Genomic DNA, 18,488 nt, shown 5'->3' with positions numbered 1-18,488 from the left:
AAAAAAAAAAAAAAAAAAAGAAAGAGATCTGAACCTCAGTGAAATGCACCACTGCACAGCTATCAGAATTTATGTGTGTGCATATATGAGTTTATTAGCTAATCTTCACCAGAGTAGTAAGTCTGAATAACTGCCAGTCTATAAAATATATACAAGAGGACTTCAAAAAACTTGTGGAAAAATTCTATTATCTATTTCATTTTTCCATAAACTTTTTGAAGCCCCCTCATATATCAATGAAAGCAACAACCAATTTTATTTACTTCATTAGGTCTGTAAAACTGATATATATGTCACAGAACCATTGCCACCACAAGTCATAAGTGAAAAGTTGAGCAGAAAGCTTTTCACATTAAGACAATTTAATTGTAAATAATCTGATAGCAGCAGAGTCTTCCATAGCTAGTTCCATAGAACAACAGTTCCAAGATTTTCTAAGGGGGGAAAAGGAATCTCCTACTTCAGTCCTAAGCCATTACAAAGTGGTTGAATGCAATTCTCTTTGGTTTAAAGACATTAAAAATTAAAGAATTGAGTGGTGACTGATAGTAAATAATTCTGGCCTGGATTTAGCACATGTTATGAGACACAGATTAAAAATAAAATTGAAAACATCCTATTAATCTATCTATTACATCTATTTGTTCCAAAAACAACTAAGTTTTCCCATTCTCACTAATTAGCTAGGTAGCCCTTTCCCCAACAACAAAAAACAAGATTATTAACATCTACTCTCTTTACCAAGGAGCGCTGGTAGTGTAGTAGTTATGAATCGGGCTGCTAACTTTACGGTCAGCCGTTTGAAACCACCAGCCATTCCGCAGGAAAAAGATGAGGCTTTCTGCTCCCATAAAAGTTTACAGCCTCGGAAACCCTATTCAGGGTAGCTGTGAGGTGGAACCACCACCACTCTCTTTATCCTACAAACTATGTTAGACAACTGTATCAAATATGCTCTTTTGAGGGACAAAGGAGCCCTCAAGCTATATAACTGTTTCCCTCACCCAAAATAAATATACAAAGGAGATTTCAAATGTTTATGAAAAATGTTTGAAATCCCCTCATATCAACCAGTGGTACAGTGGTTAAGCGCTCAGTAGCTAAGTTAAAGGTCGTTTGTTTGAACCCACCAGAAGCTACATTAGAGAAAGATGAGGCAGTCTGTTCCAGTAAAGACTACAGCCTTAGACTCTAACTTAGACTCCTATAGGGTAGGGTCGCTATGAATTGGAGTCAACTCAATGGCAATGGGTTTTTAGGTTTAGGTTGGAGGGATTATCATGACTGAGGTAACGTGCATAGACTCTAGGTGTAAATCCCGACTCTCAGATTTACTGCCAATGAAATCTTTATCAAGTTACTTTAATCATTCTGTGCCTCAACTTCCTTATATATAAAATGGAATCATAATAGCACAATTCTACAGGGTTGTGAGGAATAAATGTGTTCTATGTAAGGCACTTATAATTATTTGTCTGGCACACTGTAAGCATTACATATTAAAGTTTTGCTTCTCTGACAGAACAAAACACTGCCGGGTCTTACACCATCCTCACAATTGTTGTGATTGCGCCCATTGCTGCTGCCACTATACGAATCCACCTTGTTTGGGCGGGGGGTGGGGGGGTGTCTTCCTCTTTTATGATGACCCTCCACTTAACCAAACCCGATGTCCTTTCTCCTGATAACATGTCCGAGTATAAGTACACCATTCTGGCTGTACTTTTTCCAACACAAATTTGTTTGTTCTTCTGGTAGTTCCATGGTACTTCCAATATTATTTTCTATCACCATAATTCGAAAGCATAAATTCTTCTATGATCTTCCTTCCTCACTGTCCAACTTTCACATGTAATGAAGCTACTGAAAATACCATGGCCTGGGTCAGGTGTACCTTAGTCCACAACTGATTATCTTTGCTCTTGAACACTTTAAAGAGGCCCCTGTACAACAGATTTGCCCAATGCAATCCTGCTACTCTAGTAAGAGGCATTTCTTAATTTGTGACCTTTAAACCTAAAGTTACTATTAAAGTTCTATTACATTCAAGGATTCAATCTATGGGCTCTAAGTTTTGGATTAGTTCTGCTATAAACAAACCAACAAGGGAGTCAAAAAGGATTTGCTTATGGTTTATTTCTGAAAAGATACTTTTTTCTGTATACTAAGCTGTTGCTGTTTGTTGTTAAGTGCCATTGAGTAGGTTCTGACTATAGCGACCCTGTATAGAGCTCCAAGGGGCAGCTGGTGAGTTTGAACTGCTGACCTTGTGGTTCAAGCTGACCTTGTGGTCAAGCGCTTATCCTACAGCACCACAAGTTAATAAGCTTTAAAAAAAAAAGCCTTCATTTAAAATCCAGAAAAGGCGGAATTTATCTGAATTTTCAAGCAGTGATTATCAATTTGATGATATATGGTATGTATATTACCTGATTTGACAAAAGATGAAGAAAGTCAGATAAACATGCATTAATGACCAGTTCTAATATTCAAAACAACAAAAGAGTAGATATGTTAGCATTAACATTTTTTATCATAATTTTTTTACCTAAATTTTCAAGGTCTTTCCTGGTGACAAATTTATAATCATCATAAACTGTGCTTTCCGGATTCTCTTCTAATTCTTCTGTCAAATTGTCTAAGAAGGAACACCACCTGGGAGCAGGGCCCAAAACCTGTTGGCATTTATCAGAAAGTCAGAAAACGTACTTTTTCATGGTATCACAATTAAAAGTTAATTATTTTACAAACAGATTTCTTTAAATTAACTTTTTAATCCTTGTTTCTAGAAATAGTATTGAAAACTTGTAAATATATAAAAAGTACAAAAAGACAACAAAAGAAATAGCAAACATTTTTGTTTACAAAGGGAAAACATCTCAAGTCTAAAATTTGTTGCTGTTGTTAGTGCCGTTGAGTTGTTTCCAACTTATAGCGACCCTGTATAGGGTTCCCAAGGGGTGGCAGGTGAGTTTGAACTTCCGACCTTGTGGTTCAAACCAACCTTGAGGTCGAGTACTTATCCTATAGCACTAAAATACAAAAATATTAATGAATGTTCTTACATTAGAATGATAAAAATGCCAATAAGGAAGTCAGGTACTTATAATAATTAATATCTACCCATTCATCAGTAGTTTGAAACTACCAGTAGTTCCGCGGGAGAAAGATGAGGCAGTCTGCTCCCATAAAGATTTACAACCTCGGAAACCCTGTGTAGGGTCGCTATGAGTTGGAACCGACTCCACGGCACATAACAACAACAACCTATTCATCCAGCATTACTCTCTCATTCAAAAAAGTATGAGACCCATTTGAGTAGCCTCGATGGCTTGATAATCAGAACTTGACTAGAGAGGAAGATAAAAAAATGTATTTTTTTTTTTGATAAATGAAACGAGAGTAAATTGTTACCATTTGATGAACTTGACCTATACTTATGGATGTAGTAGCTCAAAATACCAAGAGGGAAGGAGTCTTCACACCCAAAACCAATCCTATCCCCTCTGTATATAAGGTAAATAGGGATGGGCAACTTAGGTATTGGCTACCTAAAATGTAGTGATGATAAAGGCATGAACTGACTGGCTTACAAGTTTTCAAGAGGAGTTTGGTTTACATGTGCAGGGGAAGGTAGAGTTCCCATTGGATAGTTTTCATCTTGTCTAGATGGGTCTGGTGAAAAGAGATGGGGATAAGATTCTTATGATTCAATAGTGAAAAATTGTTATCATGACTAATTGTGACTCTCACAACTGTAAAGGTAGAAGTTTTATAACAAAAATGGGGGAGTAGTCAATCTTATACTACAGAAACAGAGGAACCTAGGACCATCAAGAAAGAAGAGCACAAGCAGAGTGCAGGACCCTATCCAGAGAAGCAGTGATACCAGAGATGGTGGCACAGATGGCGACATGGAGAGAAGGAGCAGTTGAGGACTCTAGACTCATGGAAAGACAGGGACTGGGTGCTGGCAGCCAGGTGGCAGACTTGCAGAATGTACTCTTTGGTTGTTTAAATTATTATATATTCCTGAGTATTTCTGTGTACCTTCCCTCCCCCCCCCCCCCCCGCCCCCCAAAAAAACACAGAATGGAAGCAAATACTGTTGAATGATGATGCACTGAGGAGATTGTAATCATTGCAATGAAACAATGGTATAAAGCCAATGGTCTCCATGTAAACTATCACTCAGTTCACAATAAAAACTTTTTTAAAAAAGTATGAGAATTTACAAAAGCAAATTTGCAAAAGAAGATTTTTAAAGTTTGGTACCATGACAAACAAAAGCCTAAAAGGATTTTTACCATCTTTTGAAAATTTTCAACTAATTACTTGATAATTATATTAAACTTTGCTTGGCCTACTTTATTTAACTAATAAAAAAAATAAAATTTATAAGTCAGTAATGAAATATGAGTAGAATATGTAAACTTGAAATCTAACTACTGTTACAAACATTGTTATTTTGCTTTTTACTTTTTTTTTTTGCTGTTGATACAAATCTTTTCCATTGAGGTCAATGCTCATTCCAAAGGAAATAAAGCTCATTAAATGGAAAAATGCTATTGAAATTCTCCCTTTCTGAACAGAGAATACTGCATTCAGACAAAATGGAACTTCTAATAACCCTTTCCTGTTCATCTTGGTAGTAATTACTATACATGAAAAAGCAAGAAGTTTAATAAATATTACCCAATCTAGCTTAAGTTTTTATGGAGAAGGAAGAGAGTTCTACCAAAGAAAAATGATCCCTGTTAAGACCCTTATCAAGGGTATACTTTAGTAAAATAAAGCAGATTAATCAGAAAGAGAGAGATAGAGAGAGAGATGATGGTAATACAAATTAGCTACCTGGTTTGGCATGATTGGAGAGTGTGATTCCCTATCCCTTCCCTCCTCAACCCCACTTTACCCCAACACACAAGGCTAAGGTTATAAACATGAAAAACAACTCTTAATGAACATTAAAGAAGTCCAATAGAGAAGTTTCATATTGGTACAAGTGATGTTACACTGAGAGGACTGCAATCAATAGATGAAACAATATGTGTATGAAGTGTTAAATGTAAAACCAAATATCTGCTCTTCACCCAACTCACAATAAAAAGTTTATACTAGCCTAATCTATGTAATTTTTCTTAACAAAAGTAAAGGCTTTAAAATACTACTAAGTGGTTTAATTCTAACCATAAATGATTTTTAAACACTTAAGACAAAAGATACAGGGTATTAAAAAAAAACAAAAAAAACAAAACTCTATATAGAACATATTCTAAAGTAATTCCTATGATTTTAAGCAACTATGAGACAGTAGCTTGATATCAACACATATTCATATCAAAAGCTATTCTAATAAAGCAGTGTGCTAATCCAAAGACACTATGATCTCCCGAAAGAAGTTCAAAATCTAGCTATAGTACAAAGGTGGATGAATACACACACAAACTTGTATGAAACAACAGACTAAGAGAGATGACAGCAGAAAAAAAGCAGGGAAGGTTGGGAACAATGAATAAACATACTTTAATATAGTAGGATGAGGGAAACATTACTGGTGGTAATGAACATACGAGCAAGCTAGGAAAGCCATAGGGTGCTTTCTGAGTATGAGAGTATACATACACTTTTAATGATCAGGGTATATTTCAATCAGTCATGAATCTGCAAATACAAAGCTCTATCTACCAAATAATGATAGGTAACCTAGGAAAGCAATCTTCTCTTCTTTAGGTAGGATGACAGAACATTACGAGGTGGGCTTCCAACAGTTTGTAGAAAACTTCTATTATCTTTTAATTCCATTTTCCCACAAACTTTTTGAAATCATCTCATATCATCACTTTTCTAGCATATGAGAAGATTCAAGATACTGTCATCTTCACTTGTTTTGTTAGCTGCTGGATTTCTAGTACCTAAAACAGTACCTGCCAGGCAGTAGCTGCTCAAGAAATATTTAATAAATCCAACCCTACATAAAACACAAGGTACCCATAAATTTTATGTACACAAGTACTAACACTTAAAGGGGTCCTGTTTCAAAAAATTTTTCAAATAGTCTAATTTTCCTTATTCAGATAAAAATACTCAAGTACCTCACCACAAAATTACTGAATATAAGAACATTTTTTGGTGAAAGATCTATTTTGTATTCTAAGCAAAGGTGTAATGGTTACTCAAAAGACCTCAGGATAAAATCGTTTCAAATGCAATTCAACTAAAAACATGCACTTCAAAGCCTATTAAAAGATTATACTAGTTTTTCTTGCCCCCTCCCTTTTTTTTTTTTTTTGGTGGCGGGGAGATGCGAGGGATGGAAGAATACCAAAATATCAGGTCAGAACTGAATTTATTTTTCACATAGTCCTGTTTTATAATGTTCCATTACAGTCTTTCTGATTACCTATCTGGATTCTAATGGAATTGTTTTAAATTGCCTCTCAGGGGACAAGTCTAGTTGTGGTAAATAATGTCTTCAATCATATGCATGACCATTAAATTTTATAGGAGGAAATATTTTCATGAAAAACAAAATGAAATCTGTGGGTTGACTTTATTAATCACATTTCTCCAGTTCCTTTTCTGATGGGGGGGGGGGAGATAAAAACAGCAGAACAACCAGAACCAAGTTGAAATGCTGATTTCCACTGGTATTAACTGTAGATTTTAGTAACATTAAGTGCTTCCCTCAAAGGCCTACGAGTAAGGTACAAAACTAGTGGTTAGTGTAACCAATGGTGGTGGTGTGCCACTGAGTCGGTTCCAACTCATACACACCCTGTATTGTGTTTCTGAAACTGCAAATCTTTACAGGTGCAGAAAGTCTCATCTTTCTCCCAAGAACCCGCTGGCAGATTCAAACTGCTGACCTTGAGGTTAGCAACCCAAGTAAGTAACCTACTATGCTACCAGCAATGGACTCGAACTGTTGGTCTTGCAGTTAGCAGCCCAAACTGTAACCTATTAGGCTATCAAGGTTTCTTAGCATAACCAATAAGGAGGGATTAATCATTGCTGGAATCTCTGGGTGACACAGTTACATGGTCCACTATTAGCCAAAACTTTGGTGGTTCAAACCCATCCAGATGTGCCTTGAAAGTAAAGTCTTGTGATCTGCTTCTGAAAAGTCACAGCCTTGGACACCCAGTGATGGTTACCGCTATATGTGTAAACTTGGTTAGGCCATAAATCTCCATGACTTGGCAGAAAATAGGAAATCATCTTTCATTTTGAGGTCTGATAGGAGCTGCCAATCAGATGAAAGAGGAGCTTCAGGCTAGGACCTGCCTTCAATATGTATGTTCTGACAAACCCAAGCATTTATATATTGATTTTGCAATCTTCTCGTAGCTTGACCTCCAGCAAGAAAAGAAGTGTTCAACCTGACGTCTGACTTGTAGATTTAGAATTTGCAAGCCCCTATAGCTCTGGTAGCGTAGTGGTTACGAGTCGGGCTGCGAACTTTTATGTCAGCAGTTCGAAACTACCAGCTGTTCTGCAGGAGAAAGATGAGGCTTTCTGCTGCTGTAAAGATTTACAGCTTCGGAAACCCTGTTCAGGGTTGCTATGAGTCGGAATTGACTTCATGGTACTTAACAACAACATAACTACCAGGAGTCTTGGTGTGGCGCTGTGGGTTAATGCACCAGACTGTGCATTAACTGCAAGTTTGGCTGTTCAAGTTCACCAGCTGTTCCTCAGAAATCCTACACAGGGTCGCTATGGGTTGGAACCGACTAGAAAGCCCTTAGCAACAACAACAACATAACTACCTAAACCTGCAGAAAACTTCAGCCTGCCAGAAGCCCTTAACTTGCTGTCTGATCCAGAAATATGGGACTTGTCAGTCCCCTAAAATTGTGTGAGCTACTGAATCAGTACATTTTGGTTCATTGTAATAACATTAATATGTTGCTGTGTTTGTTTTTTTTTAAATCATCCTTGATCTGTTAAATCTCCCTTAATCATCCATCTAATTAATAATCCTCAGTCTTTCTTTCCGCCTCACCACATCTGTGGGGTGTGACACAGTGATTTTTCAAAAGTGCAGTGTGGAATGGGTTACCCTTCTCAGTCAACTCCCTATGAATTTTAATAAACTTCCCTCTATGGTGTGGTTGAAGTCCTGGTGTGGCACCAAAGAAGAAGCACTCGACCTCAAGGTCGGTTTGGAATGCAAGATGTTTCAAACTCATCAGATGCTCCTCGGAAACCCTACACAGGGGGTCACTATGAGTTGGAACCAACTCAGTGGCATTCAACAACAACAAATATCTATAGATGTTTCAGTGGTTTTGCTCTTCGTGAGAATCCTGATTAAGACAAAGCTTATAGAGCTGCTCTTTCTCTGACACATGGGGTCACCATGAGTAGAAACTGACTTGACAGGAAGTTACCAAGAAGAACAGCATAAAGGCCATCAAGCCCATTTTTATCACTCGTCTCTCCCCTGCACAGGGAGACCAATAGTTGCACCTTAGATGGCTGCTCATGAGCTTTTAAGACCCACTGCTACTCAACAAAATAGTCTGATACTATGTCAGTAAGTATTTTAAGTCCTCTTCACTTTCAGCCAGCAAGGCTGTGTTATCTGTCTATATCTCAGGTTGTTAATAAGTTTTCCTCCCATCCTGATGCCATGTTCTTCAATAATCTAGCTTCTCAAATTATTTGCTCAGCATACAGACTAAATATAGTAAAAAAATACAACCCTGGTGCACACCTTTTCTGATTTTAAAACATGCAGTGTAGCCTTGTTATGTTCATACTGCCTGTTGGTCTGTGTGCAGGTTTCTTCAAGAGCACAATTAGTTTTCTGGAATACCCATTCTTCACAGTGTTACCCATAGCTTCTTAGGATCCACACAGTCGCAAGCCTCTCTCAGCTTTCAACTTAGCCTGTGTATTTATCCATATATCTATCAGTAGATCACTGGCATGCCAGGATTATGTACCCAACAGCATTTACCTCTGTTTCCTTTAACTCACTCTTGCACTCCTTCTCATGGATTCTCCTACCCTCATCATTCTTCCATTAACTTCCTTCGTGTTGTATATTAGAACTACTTTGTAAAGTCCAGGTATCCCCCACTTTTCAAAAGTTTGCCTTATGCCACTCTGCTTTTATGAATATCCTACCTTAGTACAGGCATGCCTTATTTTATGACACTTTACTGCCCATCACAGATACTGTGTTTTATATAACCATGCATCAAACGAGTATTAGCATCATTTTTCCAACAGCATGTTCTCACTTGGGTCTATTTCACATTTTGGTAATTCTCACAATTCTTCAAACTTTTTCATAACACTACAGCATACTTGAAGTCCTGGTGTGATGCTGTGAGATAAGCACTCACCCACAAGTTTGGTTTGAACAGCTGCTATTCAGAAACCCTATGCAGGGGCCCTATGGGTTGGAGACTCAACAGCACTTAACAATAACAGCATGCTTAATAGACTACAAAGGAAACAAAACTCACTGCTACCGAATCAACTTCGACTCACAACGGCACTGTGTAGAGTTTCCAAAGCTATAAATCATTATGGGAATAAAAGGCTTCCTCTTTTTCCCAAGGAATAATTGGTGGGTTTGAACTGCCAACCTTGCAAAAAAATTCAAAATGGCGAGTTGTTTCAAGTATATTTATACTACATTAATCTTAAAATGTTTCACCTTTATTCATTCAAAAAATTAAGACATACAAAAAAAGTACTACATCCACCACTAGTCTGTCAGAGTCTCATACTGTGGTGGATTGCCACGTGAAGCTGTACCACTGGTATTTTCAATACCATAATGATACACCAATAGTAGACAGGTTTCAACTAAGCTTCCAGACTAAGACAGACTAGGAGGAAGGAGTGACAGGTTACTTCTAAATGTTTAGCCACAAAAATGTTATGAATAGCAGTGGAACACTATCAGAACATTGCACCAGAATATTGAATACTGAAACATGATGAAGACAACCAGAATACTGTCAAATACAGGGCTGGAAAATTAGTCCAGGTTGGAAGACCCTCAAAATACAACTGGAAATGAGCTGCCTCCTCAAAGTAGAGTTGACCGTGATGATGTGAATGGAGTAAAATTTTCAGAATGTCATTTGCTGATGGGGTACAACTCAAAATGAGGAGAAATCACTACAAACATCCATTAATAATTGGAACATGAGATTTACATAGTATAAATCTAGCAAAATTAGAAGATGTCAAAATTTAAATGAAAGGCACAAAGACCAATATCCTGGGCATTAGTTACCTGAAATGGACACGTAATGGACATTTTGAATCTGACAATAATATAGTTTACTATGTTGGGAATGATCAGTTGAAGAAGAATGGCATCATATTCATCATCAAAAAGAACATTTCAAGATCTTGAGGTACAATATTGTCTGTGATAGGGTAATTTCCATACAACTACAAGGAAGACAAGTTAATACCACTATTATTTAAATTTATACACCAATAACTAAAGCCAGTAATGATGAAATTGAAGAATTCTACCAATTCTTCAGTCTAAAATTGATCACAGATGCAATCAAGATGTATTGATAATCACCGGTGACTGGAATGCAAAGGTTGGAAACAAAGAAGGATCAGTAGTTGGAAAATATGGCCTTGGTGATGGAAATGATGCTAAAGATCACATAATAGACTTTTGCAACACCAGTGACTTCTTCATTGCAAATACCTTTTTAAAACAACAAAAAAGATGACTATACACATGGATCTCACCAGATGCAATACACAGAAATCAAACTGACTACACCTATGGGAAGATACAGAGAAAAAGCCATCATCAGCTAAAACAAGGCCAGGGGCTAACTGTGGAAAAGACCATCAATTACTCACATGCAATTTCAGGCTGAAGCTGAAGAAGAAAAATAACAAGCCCACAAAAGCCAAAATTTGACCTTAACTATATCCCACCTGAATTTAGAAATCATCTCAAGAACAGAATTCATGCATTAGACATTAATGACCAAAGACCATAAGAGCTGTAGGATGACATCAGCACAACATACATGAGGAAAGCAAAAGGTCGCTAAGACAAGAAAGAAGGAAAAAATGAAAATAAATGTCAGCAGAGATTCTTAAACTTGCTCTCCAGTGTACAGATGCTAAAGCAAATGGAAGAAATGAGGAAGTAAAAGAACTGAACAGAAAATTGAAAGGGCAGCTCAAAAAGACAAAGTTAAGTATTATAATGAAATGTGAAAGACCAAGAGTTGAAAAGGAACAAACCGAATCAGCATTTCTCAAGCTGAAAGAACTGAAGTGGAAAAATTAAAGTCTCGACTTGCAATACTGAAGAAGTCCATGGGCAAAATACTGAATGATGCAGAAAGGATCAAAAGAAGATGGAAGGAATGCACAGAGCCACTGAAACAAAAGAAATGGATGATGTTCAATCACTTAGAGATAGTTTATAACCAAGAGTCAATAGTACTGAAAGAAGAAGTTCAAAGTGCATTGAAGGCACTGGTAAAGAACAATGCTCCAGGAATTAATAGACTATAAATTAAAATCTTTCAACAAACTATGCAGCACTGGAAACACTATCTCATCTATGCCAAAAAATCTGGAAGACAGTTATCTGACCAACTTACTGGATGAGATCCATATTTGTGTCCACTCCAAAGAGAAGTAACCCAATAGAATGCAGAAATCATCAGACAATATCATTAATATCAGATGCAAGTAAAATTATGTTAAAGATAATTTTTTTAAAAGCTGCAACAATACATTGTCAGGGAAGTGCCGGAAGTTCACTCTGGATTCAGATGAGGATATAGAACGAGGGATATCATTGCTGATGTCAGACGGATCTTGGGTAAAAGCAGAGACTACCAGAAAGATGTTTGCCTGTACTTTATTGACTATGCAAAGGTTTTCAACTGTATGGATCATGATAAGCTATAGATAGCATTGCAGAGAGTATTTAAGAACACTTAATTGTGCTCATGAGGAACCTGTATATAGACCAAGAGGCAGCCATTCAAACAGAACAAGGAGACACTGAATGTTTTAAAATTAGGAAAGATGTGCACCAGGGTTGTATTTTTTCACCAAACTTATTCAACTATACACTGATCAAAGAATCTGAAAAACTGGATTATATGAGGAAGAACATGGCATCAAGATTGGAGGAAGACTAATGAACAACAACCTGAGATGTGCAGATAATACAACCTTGCTTCCTGAAAGTGAAGAGGACTTAAAATACTTACTGATGAAGATCAAAAACCCGCAACACCTAGTACGGGTTCCGCCTCAATATAAAGAAAACAAAATTCCTTACCACTGGACCAGTAAACAACATCATGGTAAATGGAAAAAAGTACTGACGCTGACAAAGACTTCATTTGGCTTGGTTCCATTACCAACACTCATGGAAGCAATAGTCAAGAAATGACAAGACATACTGTATTAGCCAAATCTGTTGCAAAAGAGCTCTGTGAAGTGTCCAACAGCAAAGGTGTCAGTTTGAGAACTAAGTACTGCCTAGCCCTAGTCATACTGAACAACGAATAAGGAAGACCATAGAAGAATCTATGCATTTGAACTACAGGGTTGGCAAATAATATTCAAAGTACCAGGAAGCATCAGAAGGATACACAAATATCCTTAGAACTTGCCAGAATGCATTTGAACTATAGGGTTGGCAAATAATATTCAAAGTACCAGGAACTATCAGAAGGATACACAAATATCCTTAGAACTTGCCAGAATGTACCTCAGAAGTGAGGAGGGCTAGACTTTTTTTGTAGTACTTTGGAATGCCGGGAGGGAACAGTCCCTGGAGAAAGTCATCATGATTGGTAAATGGAGGGCCAGTCAATAAGAGGAAGAATCTTAACAAGGTGGGCTGACACCCTGACAACAGCAATAAGCTCAAGGTTAAGATGACTATGAGGATGGCGCAGGACTGGGCAATCCTGGGCCAGCCCCACAGTCATCTTAAGCTTGTTGTTGTGCATACGATTGCTATGAGCTGGAATCGACTTGATGGTACCTAATAACAACAACAAGTACCAAATATGTCAAATATAAAGAAAACAAAGTGTGGGAAGAACACGTAAACAATCAGTACAATCTAATGTAATTAGTGCCAGAGCAGAGACATTTTTAAATAGTTCTGAGGGAGTCCTTTCTCTGCTGAAAGCTTTGATGGAGACATATGAGGCTAGGCTTTGAAAAACTCCAGGACGTTATGATTTTATAATTAGTAAAAATTACTTATGGAGGCTAGGTAGCAAAATAATTAAGCACTCAACTACCAGTGCAAAGCTTGGCAGTTTGAATCCATGCAGTAAATAGCACCTTCGAAGGCAGTCCTGACAATCTGCTTCTGAAAGGCCACGCAGCTTTGAAAACCCTAAGGAGCAGTTCTGACAACAAATATTAATTACCATACTTGCCAGCTACAATTTAATGTGACGTAAAAAAAAAAAATGTATTCTATCCATTATGAAGAAGATCCTTGATTAGAATTGTTCATTTTTCCTTTGCGTGATCTTTTTAAAAATTATAATCCTGTTGTTTTGTTGTTGTTGTTATGTGCTGTGGAGTCGGTTCTGACTCATAGCAACCCTGTACAGGGTTTCCGAGGCTGTACTCTTTATGGGAGCAGAAAGCCTCCTCTTTTCTCCTGCGGAACAGCTGGTAGTTTTGAACTGCGGACCTTGTGGTTCACAGCCCGATTTGTAACCACTACGCTACCAGAGCTAAGAACTGCCCCACAGGGTTGTCAATGCTATAAATCTCTACAGAAGCAGACTGACACATCATTTTCCTATGGAGTAATAGGTGTATTTGAACCACCAACCTTTTTGTTATCAGTCAAGCCCTTTAACTGCTGTGTTCCCACGGTTTCTTACAATACTAGAAACTAAATTTAAACATTGTATCACAGTGACACCCTTAAACTTAAGGACCACATGTACTGAATAGCAACAATGGGAGACTTCTACCACCTAACATCCTATGACTCCTGGGCAGTGCTGTAGGATCAGCACTGGACTGCAAACCACAAGATCAGCAGCGCAAACCCACTAGCTGCTGCCTGGAAACCCTATACATGGTAGTTATGAGTCAGAACCAACTCAACAACAATAGCAACACCATAGCATAGTGGTTACGAATAGGGCTGCAAACCACAAGGTCAGCAGTTCAAAACTATCAGCTGTTCCGCAGGAGAAAGAAGAGGCTTTCTGCTCCTGTAAAGATTTACAGCCTCAGAAATAGGGTCGCTATGAGTCAGAACCAACTCCACGGCGCACAGCCACCATATTGTTATTATGTAAGTGCCACTAAGTAAGTTCCAACTCATAGTAACCCTGAGTAGGGTTTCTGAGGAGTGACTGTTGGGTCTGAACCACCAACCTTGTGATTAACAGTCCAGTGCTTATCTGACAGCACCATACCAGGACCCCAAAACACCATATATGTTGCCTAATTATTTTGTTACGACTGCTTCACAAGACATTCTAAATGATCAATCAGTTCTAGAACTAAAGCCGCAATAAAACTAATAGCTATAATAGCAAAATAATAGTAATTACAGCAATTCAAATAAGAGATAGGGCGTTTTATTCTTCATTAGAATTTATATCCATGTCTAACAACAACATATAAAAAAATTTTTGATAAAACTCTTCATCAAAAATTTTGGGCCCAATGAATGTAAATGGTAAATACAAGGGGGAAAGTGGGCAGAGTGCTGTTACATTCTGGGGAACCCAATCAATGTCATGAATCAGAATATATTAATTAACCATTGTTGAATGGAAAACCAATAAAACTTTCATCCAAATCACAATAAAAAGTTAAAACAAAAAGAAAAGAAACTTTGGGACCAGAAATAGATTGGACTTCAATTTTTCTGTATTTTAAAAACACTATGAGTACCTTTAAGTGAATCACAATTACTCACATGCATACAGGTAAACTTGGATATACAATTACGCAGCTAATTATATATGTGTACTGTACAGGATCATGAAATCTTCAGTGGGATCTGGGTCATTGGTCCATAATCAAACACATTAGCACGCCTGCACAGTTACACAATTTGGGATAAATAGACTAAAAAATAACCTCATCATTACACATCAGTTTTGAGTTCAAATGAAATCAGGTCAGATCTTGCCAACGATGGTTTGTAAGAAAAATCTTTTCATTTTGTCTTGATTTTAGGTTTGCAGATAAGAGACTCAGGAGTTGTACTATAATGTAACTACTACTGGCATCTTTTTTTTTTTTTCTATTTGCAATACCTGTACATGCAGTAGGAGAATGGGACTCTGCCAATTAAAAGGACCTACTCTGCAATTCATAAATGAAGAGAAAATTTCCTTTTCAAACTTTCCCTTCATTATCAGTAGAAAGGCACCACTAGCACCAGCATGCATTTTCAAACTCTGACAGCTAGGGCTTAATAAGAAATGATCATAAGCTTAAGACAACAGAAGCAACTGGTGAGTCAGAGGGAGTGGTCATGTATTTAAGCATGTAATTGCATTTTCAACATAATTAGCTGCCTAATTGCATATCCAAGTTTACATGCATTTGCGTGAGTAATTATGATTCATTTAAAGGTACTCTACTTGTAATGTTTTGTTCTCTTGTTCCTAAAAATCAGATTAGCAAAGGAGCAATTTGATTTCAACATTTTAAAAGAAAAAAACTTCTTATCTGTCATTATTTTGTTTTAGAAAAAGTAGTTTAGGTACTGAAATGAAATAAGGAAAAGAAGACTAAAAGGTTAAAAAAAAATATGACATTCCTTATGCCATCTTCTCACTATCTGCCAGTCAAGCACTTGTTGTTATTGTTATTAAGTGCCATTGAGTTGGTTCCAACTCATAGCAACCCAATATAGGGTTTCTGAGGAGCAGCTGGAGAGTTTGAAGCACCGACCTTACAATTCAAACTGACCTTATGGACCTTAACAACCATGTATCTTAATCTATTCTCTCCTAAACCTTGTTAAACTGATAGTAAATGAAGATGAAAAGGCATTGACCCTAAAGGGGATAGAGAACAGACACATACAGTAGCTAGGAGATTTAACATGGGAACTGATTAAACAAAGAGAAAAGAGGGCCAACTTTCCCCTTAAAATTCCTGAGACCCAGCACTTGAGGTTCCAAGTACCTGGAGAGACAGAGGATAAAGACTGAACAAAGGGGGTTGGTTATTCAAGTTGATGGGACTCTTGAATGCTCTCCCCCGAGATTTACGGGTCCAGAGGCCAATCCTCTAGAGAAAGTGAGGAAAAAATGATCCTCTCTCTTAAGGTCACCAGGCACAAATGCCTTGATCTGTGGGGCTGAAATCAGGATAAATATCAAATGGAGGGACACTTTGCTAATGTTTTCATTGTCAGAATGCCAGAAGACAAGCATATCCATATTGCTCAGCTTTTACTCTTGCCATTCTAATCCTCTACCATATCCAGAAAGAAACTGAAGAAGTATTTTCTGGAGAAACAGAAAGTTCCTAAAAGATGTTGTTGTTGTTGGTAAATGCCATTTAGTCATTTTGACTCACAGTGACTGTGTAGGGTTTCCAAAGAATGGCTGGTGGGTTTGAACCACTGATCTTATGGTTAACAGTCCAGTTCTTATCCTATAGCACTATATCGGGCCTTTATCTGCTTTATCTATCTCTCTATCTCTCTATCTTGTCACACACACACACACACACACACACACACACATTTGTTAAGCGCTGCTGAGTTGGTTTGAACTCATAGTGACCCTATACAGGGTTTCCAAGGAGAGGCTGGTGGGTTTGAACCACTGACCTTGGGGTTAGCAGTCCAATGCTTATCCTATAGCACTATACCAGGACTCCTAAAAGACAGTCTTCCAGATATTGAGTTTTGGAAACACTCCATTCATTAGCCATTAACTGAATAGTTAGCATGAAAACTACTGTGAAAATATAACCTCCATGTACAAAGAGCTCCCCAATCAGAATTCTGTTGTTATTACATGCTGTTGAGTTGGCTCCAACTCACAGAAACCCTGTATAGGGTTTTCGAGGAGCAGTTAGTGGGTTTGAACTGTCAACATTGTGGCTCAAACTGACCTTGAGGTCCAGCACATTATCCTGCAACTCCACACCAGGATTCCAATCAGCATGTTAGTGTCTTCTTAAATAAGCAAAGGTTGCCAAAAATTAATTTATTCAACAAATATTTATTTAACACTTAACAATGTGTCTCTCCCCCGCCCTCCCCCTTATTGGAGAGACAGCCACAAACAGCAGACAAAAATCTCTATCCTTAAAAAATTTTACAGTCCAGAAAAGGGAATGATAAATTAAAGGCAGTATGGAGCATGATGGGTAATGTTAATTGCTATGGGGGAAAATACAGCAGAGTTCGGTAATAGAGAATACATAGGAAGGGGAAGAGGGTAGACAGAGAAGCCTCACTGAGGTGACAACTGAAGAAGCAAAGGGAGTGGCCCATGAGAACACTTGCTAAGTGCCAAGGCTTGAAATGTCAACATTGCTTAGAATGTTTGGGGGTCCACAAGACCAATCCAGTATGTAGAAGGAACAGAGAAGAGAACACAGGGTGGGATCATGCTGGGACTTGTAGGCTACTTCAGTACTTGAACTTTTTCTCTGGGTGAGACGGACAGCCATGGGAGTATTTTGAACAGAGGAGTGTCATGATCTGATTTACACTCAAGAGAACCACTCTGGCTGCTATGGAGAGAATACATTATAGAGGACACAAAGACAGAAGAAAGAAGAACTGTGAAGAGGCACTTGAAGGTTTGCCAGGGCAGCCAGGCAGTGCGGGTGAGTGGGGGCTCCAGGATGGAGGAAGGCAACTCACGAGTTAAACCTCCCAGGTAGGAACTCAGTCTCACAGCACGCGTGAATCTCAGTGCGCCAGAGCCTGAGACCCACTTCTTTGAGAAATCACTGTGCAAGGAATTACAGGCTTCTTAAAATTGCGACGCGGCAGCCCCAGCTCCTTTGGGCTTGAGGGGGCGGGGCGGGAACCAGCTCGTGCGGAGCCTCCAGTAGCTGGGAAACTCAAACAGGGAGAGCCACTGGTGACACCTACCCCAAGGTGGGATTTCTGCGCATACAGTGGACAGAGGGAAGTTAGTTTAAAAAGGGGAAAAAAAAACAAAAAAAGCCTGCAGGAAAAGAGAAGCGGCGACTGTCTGACGTCATCAGGCGCGGACTGTGCCTGCCGGAGCCACTTCTGCCCTGCCCAGTTGACCCGTGTCCGCCGGTCCCAGCACAGTCCAACCGTGTTCCCGGGGCCCGTCGGGCGCAAGCACACACAGGCGAGCAGCTCCCCTCCTGCCCAAGCCGCGTACCGCCGGCCTGCGAGACGCGCGAAAGCGAGCTACCCGCCTCCCGCTGAACCAAGCAGCGTCCCTCAGCCCTGCCGGGCGTGCGCCGGCAAACAGCTCACCTCACGCAGAACTGAACCGCGGGGCGCG

General features: G+C 38.6%; 1 protein-coding gene across 3 annotated transcripts in view; it reads right to left on the bottom strand.

Moving 5' to 3' along the window:
• The window catches only part of NOL10 (nucleolar protein 10), a 189,112-nt gene that overhangs the window by 62,479 nt on the left and 108,145 nt on the right, over window positions 1-18,488 (bottom strand). For all 3 annotated transcript variants that reach the window (XM_006869461.1, XM_006869463.1, XM_006869462.1), the window contains one exon: window positions 2,549-2,675. In XM_006869461.1, the coding sequence (XP_006869523.1) occupies window positions 2,549-2,675 (127 nt within the window). The remainder of the gene's footprint in view (window positions 1-2,548; window positions 2,676-18,488) is intronic.

The sequence above is a fragment of the Chrysochloris asiatica genome, unplaced genomic scaffold (genome assembly GCF_000296735.1).
Source record: "Chrysochloris asiatica unplaced genomic scaffold, ChrAsi1.0 scaffold00131, whole genome shotgun sequence".
In the NCBI taxonomy this organism is placed as follows: Eukaryota; Metazoa; Chordata; class Mammalia; order Afrosoricida; family Chrysochloridae; genus Chrysochloris; species Chrysochloris asiatica.
This window is presented reverse-complemented; position numbering and strand designations above follow the sequence as displayed.